Genomic DNA, 26,175 nt, shown 5'->3' on the forward strand with positions numbered 1-26,175 from the left:
AAACTGGAGCTTGAAATGATTATCAAAATGTTGTTTCCTCAATCTTATGGGTATCCTGAGTTGTCATAAGATCTGTAGCTCTTTAGGATAAATTGGTGATTTTTTTTTCCCTTTCTACTTTCTAGACCCAGACAATATTAGAAACATGCCTATTTAGAGAAACACGCTAGGAAAAGTCCTAAGAACAAATAAAAATGTTACCTGATCTTGATGCTACAGAAGAGTAATATTTTAAATAATACAGTCAATGCAATTGCTCTCTAGATCTATCAGAATCAAGTGTAAATTGGCTTCAGTTTTAAGGGAGTCCACTTTCCACTTTTGTCTTAGTACTAGTAGAAGATTGTCCCCAAACACATTTGTGGCTCAGACATGTGAGAAGATTATTTCTCAGCCTTGCAAACGGTTGAAGGGGGCACCAAGTTGGTGGGGAGGATGGGTGCTCACAGTCTTGATCACAAGGTTTCCAAGTCTCCCCACACTGGAAACAGCGATAAAGGAGGTGTGGAAAGACCATAGAAGGAATAAGAAGCAGAAGAGAGAGAAGGGTAGTAGGATGGTAAGTTTCAAACAGAGCAAAGCTGCCCCTTGCAGTTGAATTGTCTCTGCTCTGGGGGCAGAGAATGGAGCACCACTAACCTACAAGGCAGACCAGGCTAGCCAGGGTGCCGACCATGCTTTGCATGAGTTTTCAAGACTTTCCAAGTTTTCTTACTAGGGATCTTCCTGATGAATGGGTTCCTTGGTCACACACCCAGGCACCTCAAGAATCCTATTCCTTTGTGCAGTGACCAGTACTAACCTTGACTCCTTAGAATCAAGTGAGGGAAGAGAGGCCCAAGAAGCCACCTGTCACAACCCCAAGTCACTCACATAAGAAGATAAGGATTGCACTCCTGGATGACAAATACTTACAGTCTAAATCCCGAGCTCTGTTTTCCTGATGAATCTTATTCTGAGCATTCTCCACATGCCTTGATTTGATTACTTCTAGGGTACCATTTTCCCCATTTAACTTCTCTGGCCCTGTTGGGAAATGGAAAGAGGGAAGAAGGCATTATATATAAATGGTTGTTTAACTGAATGAGCCCTAGTAAAATGATACTTTTTTTTTTACTACACACTATCCTATCTATTAAGCTAAAGAATGGAAATAGTGCGCTTATTCTCTAGCATGTTTTTAATTCTCTAAAGCCTAGCAAACGCGTATTCCTCTGTCTGTTGTTAATGTTGTCATTAGTCCCCAGCTTAGAAAGTCCTCATGGAATAATTTGAGTTGCTATTGAATTATAGATGGAAAAAATGGCTTCACACACAAGTACTCTCAAACCCCAATTGTAGCTAAGCCATTGGCTTACACTGCAATTTCTCACAGGGTTTTTGTAAATAGCCTGCATTTTGTTCTTACAAAAACCTTGACAGGGAGATAGATAGGGTAACCAGGTTATCCCAGCTTATAGATGAGGAAACTGGAGCTGGTAATGTGTTAAGGATCTGTTACAAATTCCCATGGAAGGTAAAAGGCGGAGCTGGGCAGCAACCCAGCATCACCCCCAACATAACATCAGGCTGTAGAGTGATTTTCAAAAATACCTTCGCAAATAAGGTATCTTTTTATGTTTACCACACCTAAAGGTAAACCGGTTTTTCCTTTCTTGGTTCCTTTGTCATGCACTGAGAACTTTAAGGCACATTTTCTCCATTCTGCAGTGATTGACTCTTCAGCGGACGAGGCGACCTTGGGAGCCTATAGCTCAGCACTGGGATGTGATCCTGATGATGAGGGTAAGGTCTGCCTCCCGGGTAAGAAACAGAGTGGAAGCAGAAATACATGCAGATAAGAGAAAGAGACAGAAATGAACATCATTGTATTTTTTTTATCATTGTGTCTTTATAGTCCTAGTCCTGTCTACAATGTGAGTAATCATAAGATTTACAACTCTTTTATAGATTACTGGTTGTATTTTCCTTTCCTTCCTAGATTCTTCGGATTTTGAAAATACATTTATTTATGGAATAAGCAATAGGAAAAGACGTAAGAACAATTAAAACTCTTGATGCAACAAATGTTTTTCTTGTCTACAAAAGCTTCACTCAATTTTTGGTTTTATTCTTTAAAATAAAACAATAAACTCGTCGGTATTTCAGATGATTCACATTATACATTTTGAATTAGGTGAGCTGGGCTAATTGATGTCATATGTAGACCTCAAGAAGTTCAATGTCACAGTGCAATACAAGTTTATTCTTCATTCACATAAAAGGATAGAGTAGTTCCAAGGGTGGAGGGGTGCTCACTGAGGATCCAGTTGATGGAGGTTCTGACATCTTGAAAATGTTACTTCCATGATCCTCCTGGGTAAGAAACAGAGTGGAAGCAGAAATACATGCAGACAAGAGGAAAGAGTAAGAAATGTAAGAAATAGTGACCAAAGGGTGTGCCTTCCATGGCAAAATTTTGCCCAGTCCCTCCCTTGAAGGTAGTTCCTGTTTTGACCAACAGGTCAGATGGAACCATAGGGTGGCTTGGTAGTAGAGATATCCGCACCCTACCTACATGAGCTTCCCTTTTCCAAATTTCCTTTTAAAGAATCCCATGCTGGACTGATCCTAGGACACAGACTGAGATTGTAAAGGAATTTTATTTCTTTCTGCAGGTTTCAGCGGTGTTGACACTTCAGAATTGAATAACGAAGAGCCTCGGGAAGCGTCTAGCTCAGTCCTAAGAAATGGGTCAGGTAAAGAAGATTAGGATGCCAAGCCTTGGCCTGCACAATGTCAGGAGTCTGAATTAAAAACTACTGCTTCCAGATGCATTTTATTCTGAACACCTTGACTAATTTGTATCCCGTTAATCCTGGGAAGTACTTTCTGGATTTTAGATAATGGAAGGAGGCAAGAATGTATTATAAATTCATGTTTAAAGGAATGAGTCTTGCTTACTAAATGTATGTAATTTTATATTCCTATTGTAGTAGAAATAATTACCAAAATGATGGTACCTTTTAAAACGCTTACTGTCATGCCTCCTAACACTAAGATCCTAGATTTCTCCAGTGATATACTGGCTGACACTAATGTCATCTGTAATTGTAAAAGCCTCGAAAGACAACTGGTCCTGCTGTGCAATTACAGACAGAAATAAAAGCTTTGTTCAGATCAGTGATTCTCAAACTTTCGTATAGTTTTTGACAGATATTCATTACATTGTAATTGGACTGTACCGTGATACTTTTAAAGTCCTTTGGCAAATAAGATCTTACTTTGTCATCACAATATCTTTAAGACTTAGGCAGGCTAACTCTTGCTTCCTCATTCTGTGATGAGGAAATGAATGTATAAATGTATAAGGGTAAAAAGGGGTGAGGATTTTATGTAACAGGCAGGAAGATAAGAGCTGAGTACATGATCAGAAGCCAAAGAGGAGATGTGAGGGGACTGGCGCATTCACAGGGGAATGTATCAATGCTTGATGCAAGAAAACTTATTTAACAACAATAGTAAATACAGATGTGTATATAAATGTATATATATTGGTGGATGTATAGCCACCAATATTGGTGTGGATATTAATATAAGACACAGAAGAGAAATCAGGGACAGAGAAGCTCTTAGAATGAAAGCGATGGAAATAAAAAAAAATGTGTTAGGCAAGGCAATGATTGAAATTTGAGGAAAAGGAGGAGGATGAGGTGTGGCTACATAGGAGACAGAGCAAACTTCTGTTGAATATGAGGTGTAGTTGTTGGAGCAGGTGTATTTTTCCTGAGCCCATCTGAACTATGAACACAGATCAGCATGACCACATCAAAGTGTTATCATCGATAGTCTGTCATTTCCTTATTTCTTTTCAGTGTCCTGTGGAGTCACAGGTCTTAAAATGAATAGGGAAAGAGAGTCAGAAGAGGTGCCAGCCTCTTAGCATGTGATGGAGAAGCCAATTATGATACTAACTATCAATTATCTTGCTTTTCCTGTCTGCACAGAGGAAAAGTTCTTCCTTCTTTACCTACCTGTCCCCCAAAACATTGCCGCACATGCACACACAAATACAGATGCTCATATATACAGACAGACGTATGCACAGATTTAAGCTGCTTTCGACAGGTTTGAAGGAGCCAAAAGAGGAAAAAGAACTGGGCTTCTGGATGGAGAGAGGTGACACTAAGTGGATAATGTAAGGAGAAAGAATGGAAAAGTTAGGCTGGAAAGATATTTGAGTAAGTTTCTTCGAATTAAAAGACATCTGAGTAAATTTCAGGGTTTTCTAAGTGGACATGAAATCCAAATATCGCCAGATTGGGAAGTTTTGAAGAGGAAGATGGGTAACTTTCAAGTTACCTCTCAGAAGTTTACCAGAAACATGGTAATAAAGTCCATAACAGGCCTGCGATGTAGAAAGCTCATAGGGAACTGGCAAATGTAATAGTGGCCAATAGTGTGGTCAAGGTTGAAAGAGCAGGCAGTGGTGACAAGGAAAGTGGTAAACTGAGAGATGAAGCTAAATGTGGTACGTGAGGGAAACTTTGCGAACTTGTTGAGTGAATAGGAAAAAAAGTCCACTTTCTGTATCCCAACATTTGGAAATTTGTCTGGAAACAATTAGTTTATTATAGTATTTATATGAGAATATTTATTTAAAGTATTTTATTAATTGATCTATATACATATATACACATAAATGTAATAAACAGTATTTCTGGAAAAGAATAGTATCACATAAAAGTAAACAAATAGGTAAAAATGTCATCAATGAATGGATTGAAGAAGCATATAAAGAAAAAATAGAAAAACAAACATAGGGACTTTTGGCAAAGAGAAAAAGGGAAAAGAGAAGAAGCAGACTAAAAGGAAGGGACAAGGACAGTGAGAAACAATAAAAAAGAGAGAGACTTCATAGGTAGCGCCATCCTGTGATGTAGGAGTCAGGGAAAGGTGGATGGTCTGAAGGGAGGCGGTGAAAATGAAAATTACTTATGAATCATCATAAGAGCAGAGCTCCAAGGACTTGAGAAGTGTTCCTGCATCATGTGCTTTTCAAAAAGTGTGCCAAGAGGCCAAGAAGCAGGGACTGAAGGAAGTCAAGCATCTCACATGATGAGTAAGGCCACCCAAGGACTTAGGGCAGAGGTGGTTCAGCAGACACCACAGAGCCTGGGGGAGCTGTGGTGGGTGATCAGGGTTCAAAGAGAACATCAAGCAGCTCACAACAGGGAGTGGCCAGTTATGGAGGGCGAGGGTCACAGGGCCAGAGCTGCAAGTTGTCAGGAGTCTGAAATCAGAGCTCCCATTCCTGTTGCACTTGACTCTGAACACACTTTGACAAAGAATGCGTCCAGTCCACATCAGAATCCTGTTCTTTGCATTGTTCTCAGCATTCGCTTGGCCTGATCCTTCGGGGAACTGCAAGGAAGCAAGAGATTATTATGAAGTCGTGTCTAGCAGAATGGGTACTGTTGATTATACACGGATGACGTAGTTGAAATACACTGGTAAAAATGGCAGTAGCTCGTTTACTGTGTTAGCGTATCAATAACAAACTGCTGGATTTATATAGTGACATCCACCCTTGTCCATGGAGCAAAGATATCCATGTGTTCTTCTGCTGGTAGATAATAGTATAACTTTGTCATAACCTTGTAAAGGCATCAAAAGACAAATAAGTGGTCCTTCTACCTGTCAGGAAAAAAGACCTCAGGTAACTAACTATTCTTAAACTCAGCATACAGTTTTGAAGGATGCCCTGCAGCATGTTATTGATTTATATAGTGATTTCTCATTAGCTTTTGCAAACAGGACCTTATTCAATCTTAATTTTAAAGCTTAAAGCCTGAACAGGATAACTTTTGCTATCCCTGTTTCATAAATGAGGAAACTGATGCACAAGGGTAATGAAGAGATTTTTCAAAGTTTTTACAATTTTTAATGTTTTTACAGTTTCAAAAATTTTAGTTTCTGATCACCACCTGTTACTTTCTAGATACCATGGATACAAGAAGCAATTCTACTTTGGGAAAAGACAGTGGGACAAGAAGTAAGACTGCATAAGAATTTACTTGTTTTTTATGTTACAAACAATTTTAATGTTAAAGTTTACTATTGTCTGCTATACCTTTAATAAGACAAAAAATTAGTGCCTTTTAAAGTAACTATTTTTTTCAAAATGATTATATCTTCACGTTGTTTTTTTACTCTGATTTTAAAAAATATATGTCTTAAAAACATTGGTATATGTCTTTCTAGAATTTTTTATGTATGTATTAACAGATTTTGTAACGTAGTTTTATTTTTCTAAATAGGGTAATTCTATGCTTACTTTCCCTTTTCTTGCTATTTAAAATTAATATATGATGCCTGAAAAATAAAAATATTTGACATTTTAAATTAAGCTACAAAAAGTTTTTTTTTAAGTATCTTTTTTTAGTGTGGTTGAGTAGTTTTCAATTGATTGGTCATTTGTTTTTCTTCTTCATAGAATTCTTTGTCATAGAATGCTGGGTCAATGCTTCCTATTGTGGTGTTTGTCTTTTTCTTACTATGCTGAATGAATATAGAAATCCTTATGTGATATATGGACATTAAATCTTGGCCTTATATGTTCCTAATATGTTGTCCCATTTGTTATTTTTCTTTTAGGTTTTATAATGGAATATTTTGTCCTAGAGAAGTTATAAATTTTTAGGTAGTCAAATTTGTCAGCTTTTTTTCTCTCTAGTTCTTTGGTTTCCTATCATATTTATGATAGCCATTTCTAGCTGAAGATTTTAAAAGTATTGTTCTATATTTGACTCTAAAATGTTTGAAGTACCTGAACATTTTAAACATTTACCTCCATAACCCTGTGAGTTTTGTCTCTTCGTGTATATGTGAGATTGGAATTTTTAAAATATTCCCTACACTATTATATCATGATTTCAATCGCTGCCTTGATCACACAGTGCCATTACTTGTCTATATATCAGTTTTCCTTTTATAATTGGAGGGGCTGCAGAAGGGAAAAGTGAGCTCGGAAGTAGCACTGGGACTGAACTTTAGAATCAACTCAAGAAGATTCCTCAAGAATTTTCCTATGCTTTAAAAAAATTATATGTTTGTTTCTATGAATATCTTTTTTCCCATTACAGAATAGCTAGAATTAATTTAAATGAGACAAAATTCTTAAAATCTTTATTTAAATAGGAAATCTATGGTCATTGTGTTACCTATTTGCACATGAGGAAATCAGAAGCCTAAGGATCTTTTTCTGATTCAATATAAAGTCGTACAAGCATTTATATAGTTTAAGGATCCATATGTCACTTAAAATACTATGGCCAGGACCCCAAATTATCAAGACAATCAGTTGGAGTTAAGTTTCTTAGGAAATTGGCTTCATAAGAAAGAGCAATGATTTCTAACTTGGGGCAGTATTACAAGACTCCTTCAAATAACTCTTCCAAGGACAAATTTATGTTACAGAGAACAGAACAACTTTATCACAGAGAACAGAACATGTCTCCATAAGATTGATCTTTTTATGAAATTTCTCAATTTAATACTATCAAATTGGATTCTTTATGTTAGTTTTACGATACAGAATGCTCTCTCTCTTCCTCCAGCTATGGCTTAAGGGGACTTTTCCTCCCTCTCTTTCAATAATTTCTTGTTAGTTATGAAGATTTACATTTTAAAAATCTGGCCTCTGGAATTTGACTAGTTAGCCCTATAAGAAACAGAGGCTCATAGGGTTCAATTTTGCTGGCAGAAACAGAAAAGGGCCTGAAAAACATTTTACCTAGAAACAGTAAAATAAGATGTATACGGATTTTTCTACTATAGCCTCCCATCTTATTGCTTAAATCTGAATCAGCTTCAGATCTTTTATCTTTTTATTTTCCAGTTTCCTTTCTTGCCTTCACCTAAATACATAATGTGAATGGTTTATTCAGTATTTAGGTGAGGGTGCTTGTGATGTCTCTTTTTAAAAAAACTATCTTATACAATAGTTCATCCTATAGAACATGGCAGGACAATTCACAGTGACTCCTGCTTTCACAGAATAAGGCAGTGAACCCAGAGCTTCCCTTTTTCTTAAGCTCTAAGTTTCACCCAGAGGCAAAGAGTCAAGGGTCTCATTTGCAACACAACTCAGGATATGGTCACAACACTGGTTCCCAGTGACACATGTGTTTGTAGACACAGCCCCACAATCTAGCAACTTTCAGTTCTAAATAGCAAGGTGGGAACCTCCATATTTTTCCACCATGTTGGAACAGAGAAAGACTGATTATACAAGGTTAGACCAGTGTCATGCCCAAATGCTTATAGAGTTATCTCCTCCTCCAGCTGTCCTTTCCCCAAGTTGAAGGTGTTAGCATCACAGGAATTCCATCCTCCTGCTGCATGGCAGGAGGGAGAGACTCTACATTAGAAACTGTTAAGCCTCTGCATATTTATGCATCCAAAAGGTGTTGGAAGAGTAATTTAAATGACTAAATTAATTCTATCAGTTTGTGAAAAGTTTAATCCAAATATATGATTGTATAAAATATATACTTAAAGCCAAAAAAAAGACATTAAAATAAAGGAAGGGATAAAGAAATGTCAGGAAACTACAAATTAGAAGGTTGGTAATTTTTGTTGTTAGTTCTTTGTCACAGATGTTGATGTAGTAATCAATGTTGTTGGCTAATGAGGATTCTTTGTAGATCTCATTGTGAGGGTGATGCTGCCTCTAGTCCGCATACTCCAGAAGAACTGTACAGAGTGACCACAGATGAGTGGCCCTGCTGACCTCATGGGGGAGACAGGGGTAGACAGAAGGTGTGGAGAGCAGTGTGGATGGGGAGGCAGGGGTTTTTTCCTGGAGCCTGGGCTGTAGACCTGAAGGGATCTGTTCCTAACAAGCTAGTTTCTCCAGTCAAGAGGATGGAGCTGGTGTGGCTTGTCAGAGGGTGGCCTGCGGTGATCACCTGATCATGATCTTTCTGGCTGGGAGGTTGATGGCTGCCTCTTGCCTCCTAACACCTGGCAGGCCTTGGCATCACCATGATCAGGTGAGTAAGCTGGGAGAACTTGGTTCCCCTTCAGGACATGTGGATGGGTGCACTCTCCTCTCTTATCTTCTGGAGTATCATAATCTCCTACTTGCTAATAGCTCCATCCTGGTCATTCGTTGGTGATGCTGGTGACAATGTTGATAGTGATGGTACTGTTGTTGTTGGTGGTCCCTTCTAGGCTTACGGACATCTACATGTTGAAGTGCACCAGGGATTTCTTCCAGTCTGGTAGCTGTCCATCCATCAATATGTTAATGACTGCCAATTATATTTCTTCTCCTCTGATCTCTCTCTTGAACTGCCATGTCATAAGTTCAACTTCTTACTCTCCAAACTTCTACTTGATGCCTCAAATTTGACATGTGATGAAACAGACTTATTTATTTCACTCCCAAACCTGTCATCCACCATCAGTCATCTTATCTCAGTAAATGGCACTATGTCTACTCAATTGCTTGCCAAAAATGTAGAAAATGTGTTTGATTCCTCCCTTTTTTCTAACCCCTGATTTCATTCATCGTTTCAAAATTATATATCAAATTTGTCTATTCTTTATCCTCCCCTGCCACTACCCCAGTTCAAGCCCCATTATCATGCATACAGAATACTGCAGAAGCCTCTTAACCAGTCTTTCTTCTATTCTTGTCCACCTATAATTCATTCTCCAATCTACCACCCAACTGCTTATACCTTTTTCAATGGTTTCCAGCTGAACCTAGAAAAAAGTCTAAACTTCTTACCATGCCTACAAAGCATTACATAAGCTGCTTCTGATCACCTCTTACATCTTATCTCTTAGCATTTTTCCCTCACACACTACTCTGGCCTTCTTGAACAAACTAAGTTTCTGCCCCAGAACCTTTGCACTTGCTGTTGACACTACATAAAATGCCTTTCCCCTCAGCTCAAGCATCTCCTCCTCAGAAAAGCCTTCCATCATCTCTATGTCCTTAAACATCCTCTCCAACCTGTGACTTGTCTTTTCGCCTGATTTATTATGTTTCTTATGTACCTACTGATTTATCTTTGTGTCATCTAATTTGTCTATACAATCCTTTATAATTATGCTTTTCAATTCTTGTTTAAGAAATCTTGACCTAATCTGAGGCTACTTTTCAGGTTATCTTTCCATATCTTTCCTATCTTATTGGATATCTTGAGCAATGGATGACCAGGAGCCAATGAGTAAATACTCTTTCTTCCATTTCTAAGATGAATAGTTTGAGGATTACTCTTTATAGCTTTTCAAAGGATTCTCAGCAGGATGGAGGTTCAGATGAGCACAGTGGCAACCAACACAATTGGCTTTCTCTCCTCCTCTTTCCCTCTTCCCAGTACTCCACTCGTGATCCTTGAGATGGTTTCAAAAATAAACTTTCTGAATATAGACACTTAATTTTTAGAGAAACCGGCTCAGACACCCTTATTTCTTTTCTCATCTAGATCTTTAATCTTTTGAAGTTCATTTTTTTGGTGATATGAGGTAGGGGTCTAAATTTTTTCAACATGGATAACCAATTTTCCTAGCTTCTCCAATAATGTGTGATGTCACATATGGCATGCATTATTTATTGTTTTCTTTTTAGATTATTCATTCTTTTATTCCAAATGTTAATTGCCAAAGCTGCTTAGTAGGGATAAATAAATGAACAAAATCTCATTGAGCTTACCTTCTAGTGGAGGGTATATAGATAATACACAAATAAATATGCAACATTTTAGATGGTGATAATACTGTAAAGAAAAATAAAGAGTAATGGAGGTACAGAGTGACAGAAACAGGCCATTTTACTTAGGGTTTCCAGAGAGACCCTCACTGGCAAACCAACATATAAGTACATATCCAAATACATGAGGGACAAAGCCACAGAGCTGAGGCTGAGAAGACCTTAGTGCAAAGGCTGAGACAAAACATGCATGTCCTTTTGGAGAATGGCAAGGTGGCCACTGGCTGGGGAAGTAGAGGTTAAAGAGTGGGAGTGGTTTGTCAGGGGCATGTAGACCTCATAGGTTATAGCAATGACTTTGGATTCTTGTCTTAGTAAGAGAAGACATTGAAGAGTTTTGATCTGGAGAATAATATGATCTGTATTATATTTTTGAAAGATTTCTCTGGAGTCTATATGGAGAATATACTTTAGGAGGCTAGAATAAGAGACCAGTAAGGATGCTATTATAATGGTCTAGACAAGTGTGACAGTGGATTGGACTAACCAGGGGCATTGGAGGAGTTCAAAAACGGGTGAATTCTGAAAACACACACACACACACGTACACATACGTATATAACACTGCAACATATATAAATATATATTTAAATATTTTATTTATACATATATAATTACATATTATACAAAATATATAATATAGAAATATATTCATATAGGTATAATGTATAAAATAAATACATAAAATAAGTTGTAAATAAGATATGTTAAAATACAAAATACATATAAATAAGTAAATTATGTAAAAATCATATAATACACAAATATGTTTACATAAACGAATATATTAAATAAAATATTTTATATAATATATACATATATATGTATATATTATATGTCTAAAACTCTAACATGTTCCTGGCTATCTAGAAGGCCACACACATGTCTAGGGAAGTACACATAGCCAGGACTGTGCACACACTCAGAAAAGACTTAAGAAAGCCCTGAACTCTCACCTCTGGGTAACCTTGAGGCTATGTGCAAGCAGGAAGTGAGAGGTAAGGTGGAGTTGTAAACTGGCTGGCTGTGTGTTGAAGCCATGCACCAACACATGCACAGAACCCCTTGGCAAATACTAGGAGACTTATCAGTTCCAGATATTTAAGGAAATCTCTTTCTAGTCATTAGCTGGCCACTAAACTAACAGCAAAGACTTCAGTGGCTGCATGGAAAAAAACACAGAATTGATTTTTTTTTAAAGCACTAAATAAACAACAAAAATCAATACTAACAACCACAAGTAGCAATAATAACAAACTTTGGGGAAATAGGGATGTCTGATTTTCAGAATTACCACCTTATATATTTAAAATGTCGATCTTTTAAAAAAAAATTATTTGACATGCAAAGAAACAACGAAGTGTGGCCCATACGCAGGAAAAGTAGAAACTATCTCTAAGGAAGGCCAGATACTGGAATTACTAAACAAAGACTTTAAACCAGCTGTTTAAATATGTTCAGTGAACTAATGTAAGCCAGTGTAAAGAAGAAAAGAAAATGATTTCTCACTAAACAGCAAATATCAATAAAGAAGTAGAAATTACTTTTAAAAGAACCAAATAGAAATTCTGAGACTGAAAAATATAACTGAAATAAAAAATAGTGGAAAAGTGAATGGATTCTGAAAATACATTGTAAGTGTCTCTGTGTAAACGTATACAGCCAATTCTCATTATTCATGGGATTTAGGTTCTATAAAGTCACTCCAAACACAAAATTAGCTAATATTGAGTCATTGCTCCCAGAGAAAATACAGGGTTTTGTTCCTGTGAGCCTCTGGTCACAATATTTTTGTTAACCAATAAATATATACCTTTGTTTTATAAGTGTCTCTATTTAAAGACACCTTGTTTAATATATAACTTATTAAGGTTGAACTCTCATCCAAAGGCATTATAACTCACACCTGAATGAAGGTTATCTAATATACGTATTTTCTCCATAAGCTACATCTCAGTCTAAGAACACTAGATAGCACTTCGACACTAGATTTGGGGGCTACTTTAAACAGCAAAATCACCAACAAAAAAGCACAAAAATTAGAAAAACATGGCACTAAATAGATGGCAAAAGGACACTTGTTTACAGAATGAGCTGAAACAATGAGGCAGAGTATTACCTTGTTCAGCCTCAGCTTGGGACATCTGCATCAGGCAACTCAAATTTTTCACTCTTCTGTACATCTATGAATGTGTCATGATCATAAAAGTGCCATGACTATTGATTTGGAGGTTACAAATAAATTTTAATGAGTGAACAGAGTTTGCAAATATGGAATCTTTGAATAATGAAGATTGGCTGTATATATACATATTTTCAATCTTTCTAGAATTAGTGGGATTTTTAATTAAATAATACAAAAGTTTGCATTGGCAACATTTTATTGCTGTTGTTTGCTAGATAGTCTGCAATGTGGATTTGTATTTACTTTTTGACTCAAGAGTTGTTTAAGAGAGGGTGGGAGAAAATTCTCTATTTCTACTTTCTGGGTATGGAGTTGAATATGCATCAATCATATCAACCTTGTTAAAATGTATTATTTGGGTCTTTCATAGTCTCCTCATTTTGTCCACTTGATCTCTTGTGGACTGAAGGATATAAAAATAAAATTGTCTTCTAGTAGTGTGTTTCTATCTGTTTCTCATTCTATCTCTTGTAATTTCTACTTGCTTAAAACTTTTTGACCTGAATTATACTTTTTTTCTAATATTCAGATCATGAATCCCTGGTTTCTTTTTGTTGATGTATGCTGCACATACCTTTGCCTATACATTTATTTTCAGCATTTAAATATATATTTTTTTACTTGAGTCTTTTGTATATGATTGAAACTTGGGGTTTATTTTGTAATTCAATCTCAAAATATTTTATTTAAATGTGTTAAGCCTATTTGCTTTTACTGATAGGACTGAAATGTTTGATCTTGTTTTTGTTATATTAATTTATATTATATGTCCTAGGGTCTTGGATAATAAAAATGTCAACATTCTACATTCTGTCTTCAAAGCATTTATGTGCATGTGTGTACTTGGGATACTTCGGAAGGCCTGCGTCTCTGTTGTAGTGGTTATAGCTGGGCACGTGGCTGGTTACCTGAGACCAACCCCCTCAACCTTCATGCAGGCCCTGTCACATGACTTAAGCTCTGGCCAATGGCATCTGAGCAGAAGAAACATGAGCCACTTCTGAGTCTTTCCCTTGAAAGAAATGAATGATTGTGCCTCTGCTCATTTCCCATATTTCCACTGGTTAGGAATATATACTTCTGATATTTACAAAGATTTGTACTTTTGTCATAGTGATTACTCTTAGAACTACCTTTATATGATACCTTTGGTCCTCTCTTTAGACAGACCTATTAATTTTTCACCCAGGAAATTTATGAAATTAACATATATCTTTTTTCTCTGTCCAGTCTCTTTTCTCTCCCACCTAGTTTAGGCCATGATGTTCCCTTTATGTTTGCCTCTCGGCTATTTATTGTGCTTTAGATATATCCTTGATTTATCCAAATAATACCCTTTGACTCCTAGCTGTAAAACAAACCATGACCTTGCTCTACCACCCATATTTCTCCCTTCCCCCCAATTTTTTTGTTATTATATCATTTCTATATTGTCAGGGCATATATGCTTATCATTCTGAACTGTCACCTCATTTACACTTTTATTTTAATCCTTTTGCTAAAATTTTTCCAGTCCTGTCTTGGTTTGCTGAAGTGGGTCCTCTGGTAGTTTTCTCATTAAGGACTCAAAGGAACAATATTTCTAGAATTTTTCTATTCAAAAATATTTGGTTTTATTATTTATACATAAAAAATAATTTGCTTACTCTATTTCTAGAACTATCTTGTAGGTTTTTTCCCACTTTCTTGTGGCATTAAATGTTGCTGTGGAAAATTCTATAGCCAATGAGACCCTCTCCCTTGAAAATGACTTGATATTTTTGCCCAGGCTGTCCATTCAATTATTTCTTAATCTTTAAAGCTCACTAAGCTTGCTGGAATATATTTCAGGGTTGACTGTTTGAAGTCAATTTCTCTGCTACAGGGTGAAAATATATGTCCATATGATATGTATATTCTATTTTCTGTTGTAATTTCAAAAAGTTTTTTTCTTGAATTTATGTTCAAGTATTTCTTCTATTATTTTGATTTTCTTCTTCAAGAACTCAAATAATTTTACTGTCTTTCATTGACAGGGAAATCAGCCACCTGTTTCTCTTAATGGAAAAACCTAAAGTCTTCTGCTCACATCCCATTGGTCAACACTTAGTCACACGGCCAGAGCTAGCATCAGGAGAGGCTGAGAATTATAATCTCTAAACAAGCAGCCATGGGTCCAGCTGTAACTCTATTCCAATGGAAGAAAGGGAGAATGATTGTGGGCAACAAATAGCAATCTACCTGTTTGCCCTCCCCTTTTTCATCCAAAGTCACTGATTTCCTCAAATAAAGAGGAAAATTGATACTCTCCATTGGTTCAAACCTGACTCCATTGTCACCTGAGACCCTTTGGCAATAAAAGAGCTGGAACCTGGATGCAGCACAGAGCTTTATGGCAGAGACAAGCCAGCCCAGAGTAGGAGAGGAGGAAGAATGCATTAGAGAAGTTTATTGTAATTAACGAACACAGCTCTCAACAGAATAAGGAGAGACGGACAAGAAAGAACTTGAAGCAATTAAGTAGAAGCCAAACTCTGGCTATAACCTCAGATCTAAGCCTGATAAACACTCAGTTATTTAAACCAAACTCAGAGTGCACAGCACACTGACTTGGTGCAGCAGAAGATGAAAAAGATAAGTGGCACTCCATTCTTGGCATCCAGTTCTGTAATTTTTATTTCTATCCCATTCCTCATTTTTTCCCTCTTCTTTGTCTCTCTTCTTTTTTCCTTCCCTCTCTCATTCTACTTATGTTTCTCTTGTATTCTTTATTTCTTTGTTCATCCTTTAACATCATATTATAGAAAATGCTGCTGTTGCATTTATATGGCACTGTCAATATGGCAAGCTTTTTCTTCTGGAGTTAAAACATATTTGGATATATTTTGTTTCCTTTCCTTCTTCTGATTATTTCTAACACTATATATATATATATTTCACACACTATATATATACACACATATTTAAATATAAATATATACATATGTTTCTAGCATCCCTATCATTTTTCTCTATACTTATCTTTATCATCTTGGTTATTTCCCAGATTACACTTACTCAGGTCTAAGACTTCTGTCCTCTGAACTTTTGTGCCATACTTGATCTATTATAATAGTTGGAATGAACAGTCTAAGTACAAATCACATTTGTTCCTTCTCCTACTTACTTCCTCATCAAACTTTTTTTCCCTCAAATAGCTCTTTACATGCCCCAGGATGAAGTCTTAGATAAACCCCAGAGTTGTGCTAGTCCCTTTCAACAGCAGTGACATTCTCATTCAATATTAGAAAGACTGAGCTGATATAATATTAAAACTGCAAAGGGTAAGGCCAGCCTCTTCTCTCATTCACACTTCCTCTCTAACACCATTCAGTACCTGTTACTTTTAGATAGTTCAAGTTTGGGAAGGAGAGAGAGAAGGAAGTGGTAAGGAGAAAGAACTGTCCTCTCACAATAGATCCTTCATATCTCCCAGATATGGTGGATGCATGAGCCACATTTGTGGGGTCTTCAAAGACTCCCCTCTTTAGAGACAAACTCTCAACTCAAGTTCCCCTAATGCAGAAAGTTCAACTGACTGCTTACCACTTCCTTCTCAGTCTCCCAGCTTCTAGGATGCCCACACCCAACCTGAGGTCACCTCTTTCATCCAAATAATCCTCCTGGACAGAATATCTCTCAACAACTAACTGAACTCCTCCCTTTCCCAGGGAGGCTCTTGAGAAGCATGCCTCTTCATGGTCCTAATGTCAGTGGAGGTGTAGCTGGCTCCCAATGTGGTCACCCTCTCTAGACTTTTCCAGTTTGAGTCTTTAAACATCTCTGCCTCCTTCAAAATCCTGGAGACACAGATCAATTACCTGGAGACTGAAGCCTTCTCGCTTGCCTTGAGGAGCAGGGAGCACTTAAATCCTATAGCAAGTATCTGATGTCAATGGATAGTATTTGGACAGGAAACTCAAGAACAGCTGCTCTACTTCCTGTGGGGTATTTGAGTGAGAAAATTCACAAAAACCAGTTATTAGCAGGTCTTAAATCTCAAAGAACTCTGGTAAACTGAACCAGACTACTTTTATTTCTTTAATGTATTTGGCCTCAACAGGTTTGATGAAAGGTGAATCAGATAGAACCAGATAAATACAGAAGAGGAAAATGTGTTTTCCTAAGATACCTATGGCTGAACAAGCCCAAACTGTAGTCTATCCATCGAACTGAAGAAAGGAGAGAGAAAGAAAGAGAGAAAGAAAGAAAGAAAGAAAGAAAGAAAGAAAGAAAGAAAGAAAGAAAGAAAGAAAGAAAGAAAGAAAGAAAGAAAGAAAACAAGAAAACAAGAAAACAAGAAAACAAGAAAAGACAAAGAAAAGAAAAGAAAAGAAAAGAAAAGAAAAGAAAAAGAAATAGAGAGAAAGAAAGAAGAAAAAGAGAGAGAGAGAGGGAGGGAGGAAGGAAGAAAGGAAAGAAAGAAGGGAGAGGAGAGGAGAGGGAAGGGAAGGGAAGGGAAGGGAAAGGAAAAAGAAAGAAAGGGTGCACACTTCATGGCCCTACTTTGGATTTCAACATATTTGAACATGGTGTTCAGAAGATTCACCTGTACAAGCCTCACCATCTTTCCACCCAAACCCACCACCTGCTTAACCTGGGAGTATATTCTCCCAAGATAAAGTTTCTCTTTTTTTATTGAAATATAGTCCATTTACAGTGCGTCAACTTCTCATGTACACCGTAATGTTTCAGTCATACATATACTTGTATATGTACTTTTAGTAATCCTTTTCATTATAGGTTACTACAAGATATTGAATATAGTGCCCTGTGCTATACTTGTTTATCTATTTTATATATAGTAGTTAATAGTTGCAATTTCAAACTCACGATTTATCCCTTCCTATCTCTCTTTCTCCCCGGTAACCGTGTTTGTTTACTATGTCTGTGAGCCTGCTGAGATAAGGTTTCAGTCAATCCTTCTTTGATATCTCTAACCCTAAGGCTTTCTAGGACTTGAACCTCTATTTCTACTAATTCTCTTTGAGCAATATTCTCTTGGTTAGTTTTTTAAATCCCATTTTTTTTCTGTCCAAACCCATGTGAACAAGGTCTTTGGTCACTTCCATGATATTTTCAGCCCAAAAGCCTTCATTCAGGGCTAAGATAATGGCTAATGTTTCATCCGTGTAGTTCACCATCTCATCTTCCTTGACAATCCAAATCCTCACATTGTTTCCATTGATTTTGCCTCTTAACCAAAGGAAATCTGCATTACTTCACTTAATTTTTAAATTTCTAGATGCTTCAGTTTCTTCATTGGTAATGGGGGTAGTAAAAGTCCCTAAAAATAAATTAGTAGATGTAAGGGTCTTATATTCATGTCTAGCATATAATAAGCACTTAGCAACTGTTACCTCTCATTACTATTATTCTCACAGTGTTCCTTGAGATATAAGAAATAGAACTCTGTCTTAAATTCTTTTTTTATTAATGTGGATATAAATGAATTTGGATTAATATAAGGGTAAATAAAATGAAGTCTAGGATGAACCCAGATTAACCATCAATGGCTTGGCAAATTCAAGGCTATGGGTTATATATTTTTCTTTATGCAGCAGTCTCTTAAAAATATATAGTAAAATGGAATTTTTGAAAAGCACTATTACATGCAGTGCAGCTTTTCAGCAGCATCTGTTTTATATTTTTCTTTTTTTTTTCAGTGAGAAAGAGAGGCAGACGTAGAGTCCAAACTCTGAGTAACAGAGCTCCAAAGAAAAGAGGCAAACCAAGAGGTAATAAATAAATAAATAAATAAATAAATAAATAAATAAATATTTAATAAAATTTCAGTAGCTGAACATCTAAATTCTCATGCTTTTTTCTATGCTTTTAGTAACAAACTTATTTCTCTAATTGCTTCATATAGCTACTAACTATTGAGAAATAAGATTTAGTCAGCTTCTAAAATATGACGGGGAAAGAAAGATTATATCACAGGCAAGTAATATGGTGATGAGTCTGCAGCCAGAACCCAGGACCTGAGGCTTATAGCAGTTCTGCCTTTGCTGAACTGATAACTTTCAAGGCTGGAAATAGTTGTAGCCATGAAACACTGTGGAACTTACAAGTGATGCAGCTGTCCTTCCTCATTTCCTACCACCCTGAGGTAGTCTTGTGGACTTGGGTCTGTCACCTTGACTCTTCTGCCTCAGTTTACTCTCTGTAAAGTGAAATAAAGTGAGATAATACATAATAATAGAGAGATTAACCAAGGCCCATCCCAGCTTCACTTCCTATGGTTCTACCAATGGACTCAGGAAGGACCATGGACAGCTCTTTCATCTGCGTGGCCAACCAGCAGCCCAAGTGTCTTTAATGGATTCCCAACATCGCTGAATTGGAAGGGGAGGAACAGCAGCTAATTATTGTGAAGTTAATCTTAAAACCTTTACATCTGTTTCTATGGAGTCAAATTCTCAGTACCCCCCACACACAATGACACTACATCATGTAGAGTTTTTAAGAGGCAAAGCTTCCTTCCTCCCTGAGCAATTTTCAGATGACCATAGAACTCCACTGAGCTTCCCTTCCAACCAGGAGAAAGCTACTGTGATGGAGAAGTGAGCCAAGCAGTTAAGACAACACCATCTCCTGCTAAGCTGCCGTATTGTGATCCTGCTCACTGCTCAGCCAGTCCCTAAATCAAATCTACAGATTTGACAAATTATAGACAAATTACAGTCTAAAACTCTTTCTCTAGAAAAAAAAATTGGCTAGAAATTTCTCGCTGGCACAGCAGAAGCAATATGTTTTACCACCACTCAGTAGTGAGTGGTGGCCAACTTTCTTGGGAATTTAGGCATTGGATGGTCCTTCTGGAAGCTTAGCACCCCACTGCAGTTACCTCATTGCTCTATGTGGTTCTTTTGGAAAGAGTACCAAGAACACCCAGCTCAACTCCCATCCACAGGGCCCTCCACCAAGCCATGGGAATCATGCTTCTTCACTGATTCCCTTGCTGGCTCCTGGCTCAGCCCCTCTCCCCCCACAGAACACTCTAGCCATGACCTTCACCTTTATGCTGCTAAAGATAAGTCTGATAGTCTCTCCTTCCCTGACATTCCCAAAGACTGAGATCTATCTCCAATGTGGATTTTTCAACATATTTTCTCTTGGCTTCAAGGCAGATGTCTGATGATTCTCTCCAACTCTTGAGAAAATTATTTTTAAATGAGTTTTAATTTTTCTGACCATATTATTACTTGTAAGAGTTAATGTAAGGTTTTAGTAATAGTAGGTAGTTATTAATATGGTAGAACCAAGAATAGTTAAATCCTACTTTATCCAGGCATTTTTTTACTTCCTGGATATAAGATAACGAAAAGGTGCTGGCTAGCGCAGAAACAAACACTGTAGTTATTTGTCCTCAACAGGCTTCAATGAAAGGGAAGTCTAGCTCACTCAACAGTCCCAGAAAGATTTCACAGAGAGAAACTAAGAGCAAGAGAATATATGTTTGCCAGTAATGGCTACTGTTAAACATACTCAGCTTATAGCCAGAGCTGGGGTCTTTTTGGGAAAGGAGAGGAAGGAGAAAGCCAAGAGAACTCAAGTGTCTTCTCGTGGGACAGTTGGCCTTGATTCTTGCAGGAAAAGAGAGAGACAGACAGAGAGTCAGAAGTGGCCATTTTTCCTGGGTACACCTGCCACTTTGGCATCATTAGTGACAGAAGAGGACTATTCCACAGGGAACCACATCTGTGTGGATAACCTTTTATGCCTGGCAGCTGTACTGACTGTCATATTTTGCACAATCACATTCTTTGAAACCAATCAATCTAGAGCAATTTTTTAAAAAGCTTTACCTATATTTTCTCCATTTTACTTATTTCTCTTAGCTCTTCAGGATCACAGCCATGCTTATGATTCTTCTAAGCAGGTTCAGCTATCTCTCCTCTCAGTGTCCCTCCATAATACCTTGATAAATTTCCTAAAGGTAACATCTTGTAAGGTAGAACCTGCTTGATCTTGGGATGTGATTTCTCTTGGGAAGGGAGCCATCAGCAAATGTCTCATGGGGCCATTTTTATTTTGATGAGGTTTTTTGGAAAACTTGAGTAATTTTTATGGCAAAGCCCCAGAATATGAGATAACATCATCAATCTGAAGGCTTTTTATTATTGTTTGAAGAAAAGATTCCTTTCCAGACTCAACTGGTCATAATCTGCTTAAAGGAAAGATTAGTTATGATTGAGTATCTAGAGGATATTTTCTTCTACGACCCGTATTATCCAAATTAGCACTCCAGGATTCCAGCCATGGGCACAGAATTATGGGCACAGACCTTTAGCAAGAAAACACCCACTGTGTGTCCCTGACTTCACCATTCAAATAAATTTGAATAATGGCAGACCTAAACATGCAAGTGGATATGACTTTTTTTTTGGACACAATCAATACTTAAATCAGGTACTACTTTCTTCCGAGACATCTCTTAAGTCACTCCTTTGCGCTGTCTCTAACCCTACAACTTTTAGAACTTGAGTATGAATTTTATAAGTTCTCTTTCATTGGATCATTGGGCTAGTTTTTAAGTCCTTAGTCATTTTTGCTACCATTTTTGGTACAAAAATCTTCTTTCAAGTTAGGGTTTATGGCAGCTCTTTGACCTATAGAGTCCAGCATGAGGTCTCCCTTGAGAGTTAATATTGCTGCCTTTTATCACTGTCTCTTTATCAAAGAAAATCTTCAATATTTTTATTTAATTTGTACTTTTACCTCTACATAACAATTTCCTCATTTGCAAAATGAGGATATTATTAGTTTATTTGATAAATTTGCTCTAAGTATGAAGTAAATTTATCAAGGAAATTAAACGTTTAAAGATGGTTCCTGGCACACAATAAGCACTCAACAGATGTCCAACTTCATTACTTTTCTCATCTGTTGCTCTGTTGCTTGGGAAATACATAAAACATGTTTTGAATTTTATTTGGAATGATTTGAAGATATTAGCAAAAGAAATCTAAGATAAATCTCAGTTAAGCATCGTCTTTATAACTAAGTCTAGGCCAGGGTTCCACAAATTATAGTCCACAGGACAAATTCAACCCATAAACTGTTTTGTAAATAAAGTTTATCAGAACACAGCCACAGCCACATCTTTTCATTTATGTATTATCTATGAATGCTTTCACAATAAAACAGCAGAGTTAGTCACAAGAGAGATTATGGACTGCAACACCTTAAATATTTACTATCTGGCCCTTTACAGGAAAAGTCCCTAACTCCTGATATAGGCATTTGTTATTTTTCCTTATATGCTAGATAGGCTCCTAAAAAGTTACATTTGAACAGTGTTTTTTGGGAAAACACTGCTGTTTGCAATGCAATGTTATAAATAAGAGACATTTGTGTTATTTTTCTACTTTCTTAGGGAGAAAAACCGTCAACTCTGGGCCTCTGAAAAGAGGCAGAAGAAGAGGTAAAAATAAATGATTAGTTCACTTTTAATAATTAAATATCTAAACTTTGATTTTATACTGTGGTTTAAGTAATCAATCAATTTTCTTAATCGGTTTATAGAATCGATAAGAAATGTTAGGATGTTCATTGGCCTTGGTTAATTTCCACAACATGAAAGGATGGTGATCCACTGATTAGCCAGTTGGTCTGTGAGAGACCCCAGGGCTCCCCTCATTGCACTGATAACTTTTGAGGGGGGAAATAGAAAGAAAAATATATAAAGGGTATGACTCACATGCTGTTTATCTGACCCTTCTCTTGCCCACATAGAGAGCCACAGACTGCCCACCAAGGGGGACCCTGGGTGGTAATACAAGACCTGTGTCCTAATTCTTAAACTTCCTTTGATTGTGTGACTTCGGCTCGCCATTCTTCTTTGCTTCCACTTCCTCCAATAAATGAGTGGGTGGCAGGTGAGTTAGACTGAGTGGCCTCCTACGTCCACCACAGCTCTTGTAGAATTAACTCTGGAAGGACTCTGGACAACCTACACTTCTCCTCCAGAGAGAAACCCAAGCATATGTCTTTAATGGATCCCCCTCAAGGTGGGCTACAAGGGCAAGAGTAGGTGTTCCTTCTACTGAAGTTCTTTCTAAGACTTTCCACACCTGCTTCAGAGGATTCAGACCCCAGCACCCTCGCCCAAGGATGTGCCAAGGCCCTCTCCCTGAGCAACTTGCAGTGTCTCCTAGAGCACCCACCCTGAGGTGGCTCACATGAGGGAGAAGTGAAACAAAGCAGAGAGCAAGGTGAGAGGACAGACACCGGCCCTTCTAGGGGCCCCGTTGTCACCCTGCTTTGTTTCCCCATTTGAGGCCTCAAATGGGGAGAAAAAAATTAAAAGTTGAAGTCTTTCTTCTCCGTCTCCGTAACTTCAAAGCAATAATATGACTAGAAATCTTCCTTCAGAACAACAGAAGGAAAATTTTCCTGCAACAGGTAGTTGTAGCCAGCAAGCTATGGAATTCAGACCCTTACACATGAAATCTGTATGCAGAATTTTAGACATTGGGAGTGGAGGATGACATTATCTTTATGTTTCTAATCTGCCTTAAAAGAAAGACCTAGAAATGTTTAAGTTGAATTAAGTTATAGTCAGTTATAAAGAACGGTCTCAAGATGGGTGAGGAGAGACAGTGCATAATTAGAGAGGGAGGTGAAATGAAAAAATAATAATAATACTTCCTTGCAGGTTCAAAGATTCCCAGAGAAGCAAATATGGATTTTCGACTTCCTGAACTTCCCGTGACTTGCGGTGAGGTTGAAGGGATTTTAAATAAGGAGAAAATGAAAAAAGGTGGGTTTCACAGTCATCTACACTTCAGCTGGAAAACTCCCATGTGAATAAGATACTGTATAGGGTGTCAACAACTTTTTGTACGGTATCTAAGGCCACCGCCAGGTTTGGTGAGTCACACTTAAAGGACTCAGCATATAGTCTAACTCACGGCTACGATTTATTAAACTGATACAAAACAAAATCAGCAAAGGGAGAAGGCACAGGGAACGAAGCCCAAAGGAAGCCAGGTGTTAGTTTCCAAGAGTCCTCGCCCAAGATGCACTTAATTCTTCTGCAAGTCATAACAACACGTGTGAAATGTTGTCTGCCAGGGAAGCTGCCCTGAGCCAAAGAGTCCAGGGTTTCTATCAGGGGTTAATTGCCTAAGTACCCTCTGCCTAGCACATGCCAAAATTCCGAACTCCCAGAAGGAGAGCAGATGTTCTGCATAAACCATACTGTTTATATAAACCGTTTAGGCAGAGTGAGCCACTCTTTTAAGTTCTGAGAATGATGGAACCCCTCCCCAAATTCAGGTTCCCAAATGCCTTTATCCTTTGCACAAATCTTACTATTTTTTTTTGTCCAAGCCCATGTGAACAAGGTCTTTGGTCACTTTCACAATATTTTCAACCCCCTAAAATATGAGAAATAATTGATTGCCATTAGCTGGATGATCAGCTTTGTACAAGACGAGGCAGATGTGGCTGTGCTGACACCTGCAACACAGCCACCTGTGTCTCTTATCTGCCGCCTCAGAAACTCAGATCTCAGAGAAGGGAAAAGAAAGAATCTTGCCCATTCTTCTTTAGAACCGTCCATTTTGTTTTCTCTTTTGAATATAGTGAAATATTTGTTAAAAGTAAATATTGGTAGTAATTACTATCCTTCTCATTGCATGAAAGTCAAATAAGTGCATGCACACAGCAAGAAGTCCACTTCTGCCCTCACCTTTCAAGTTGCTGTGCGGCCTCAGAGAGGGAACTCAGCTCTCCTGCTGCCGATTCTGACCCCAAAATGGGTGCCCTCAATCCACATTGTGGGAGTTTTCAAGTTCTGGGGTTTTTCATAATCAGGAGCACACCGTGGTGATAGAGGTACCTTAGCTTGTCTTGGTCTCACAGGAGTCTCCGAGAAGTGCGTACAGAGTAAGGATGGAAGGCGGTTCACCCTCAGGGAATTTGAAGTTGAAGGAAAACGCGCAGCATCCAAGAACTGGAAGATGAGTGTGCGCTGCGGTGGATGGCCCCTAAAATACTTGATTGAGGTATTCTAGTGACAAAGGGCTGAAATCAAGGATTTAGTATCATGATTCATGAACTTCAAAGTTTAGCAGAATTTTTCAATGTCCAGAAAACCGTCATGACCCGCCTTGCTCGGGTCCCAATGCATGTATTATTACTAACCTGCCATGTGGGTGTTACCTTTGCTGGTTTACATTACAGATTCACCCTCTAAGTACATAAACTCTTACACTTTTGAAAGTAAGACAGTAAACTGTAGCCTTGACTCTGCTACTAGTAATTGTCACTGTGCAATCTGGTTACAGGAAGATAATTTAAATTTGGCAGGGGAGGGTCTTAGATCTGGGGAGCCAATGTTTAAAGTAACAATAGTAGAAACAGGTATGTGAAAATAATACACCAATATGGGTGTTTCCTGGATGACAGAATATTTCAACATTGTTTATTTTGATAGCCATCTGAAATTCATTCCTGAAAAAGAATATTTAAAATATATTTAAAAATATCTACTTGGTCTTCATATCAGCTCCCTGATGTGGACAAAGCAGGCCAGGTCTCTGTCACAGACGAACCTGTGCCTTCTGACTCTATCACGTGCCCCAGATGGTCCTTCCTTGTACCACTCTAATGATGCAGAAAAGCTCTTTGCTTAGCAAATATTTGTTGAAATACATCTAAAGCCACAGGGACTGTAGTGTGGCTCCCAGTTCCTAACCAGGAGTAAGGCTGCACATTTGTAACCACAGGACTATACAGCTCATGGATGCTGTAATGAGAGGTGCTGGCAGGAAGAGATGCAGCAGCTTAGGGGAGGGAAGGTCATTTCTGGCTTTGAGGCTGAAGACAGTTTCTTGAAACAGTTTGCATTGAGCTGGGTCATAGAAGAAGAATGGTTCTAACAAGCAAAACTGTAGGAATGAAAAATTCTACATTGAAAGGATGGCATGAAAATCCTCCCAACATTTTGTCAAACGCAGGTAATAAGGCTCAATACATGAGCTGGGTTGAGTGTGGAGGTCTTGAGGTCCAAGGAAAGAGGCTGAATGCTTCATTTAATCATGGGGAGGTCATGGGAGGTTTGAGTTAGAGACAGACTGAAAAAGTAGAAATAGGGCTTTAGAAGTATGAATCTGGTCAGAGAATGCAAGATGGACTCGAGGAGGCCCATTTAACCCATGGACCCCTCATGTGACCTTCACTGCCTTTCTGCCTG

The 26,175-nt window shown here is 37.8% G+C and overlaps 1 protein-coding gene across 3 annotated transcripts in view; it reads left to right on the top strand.

Moving 5' to 3' along the window:
* Positions 1-26,175, top strand: part of SP100 (SP100 nuclear antigen) — a 71,544-nt gene that overhangs the window by 39,479 nt on the left and 5,890 nt on the right. The window contains exons 10-17 of one of the 3 annotated variants that reach the window (XM_015242317.3): positions 1,711-1,785; positions 1,982-2,035; positions 2,658-2,738; positions 5,981-6,034; positions 18,635-18,706; positions 22,351-22,398; positions 23,632-23,736; positions 24,843-24,985. In XM_015242317.3, coding sequence (XP_015097803.3) covers positions 1,711-1,785; positions 1,982-2,035; positions 2,658-2,738; positions 5,981-6,034; positions 18,635-18,706; positions 22,351-22,398; positions 23,632-23,736; positions 24,843-24,985 — 632 coding nt within the window. Of the gene's footprint in view, positions 1-1,710; positions 1,786-1,981; positions 2,036-2,657; positions 2,739-5,980; positions 6,035-6,636; positions 6,683-18,634; positions 18,707-22,350; positions 22,399-23,631; positions 23,737-24,842; positions 24,986-26,175 lie in introns of those variants that run through there. The other 2 variants (XM_072961829.1, XM_015242318.3) reach the window with 2 other exon arrangements.

The sequence above is a fragment of the Vicugna pacos genome, chromosome 5 (genome assembly GCF_048564905.1).
Source record: "Vicugna pacos chromosome 5, VicPac4, whole genome shotgun sequence".
In the NCBI taxonomy this organism is placed as follows: Eukaryota; Metazoa; Chordata; class Mammalia; order Artiodactyla; family Camelidae; genus Vicugna; species Vicugna pacos.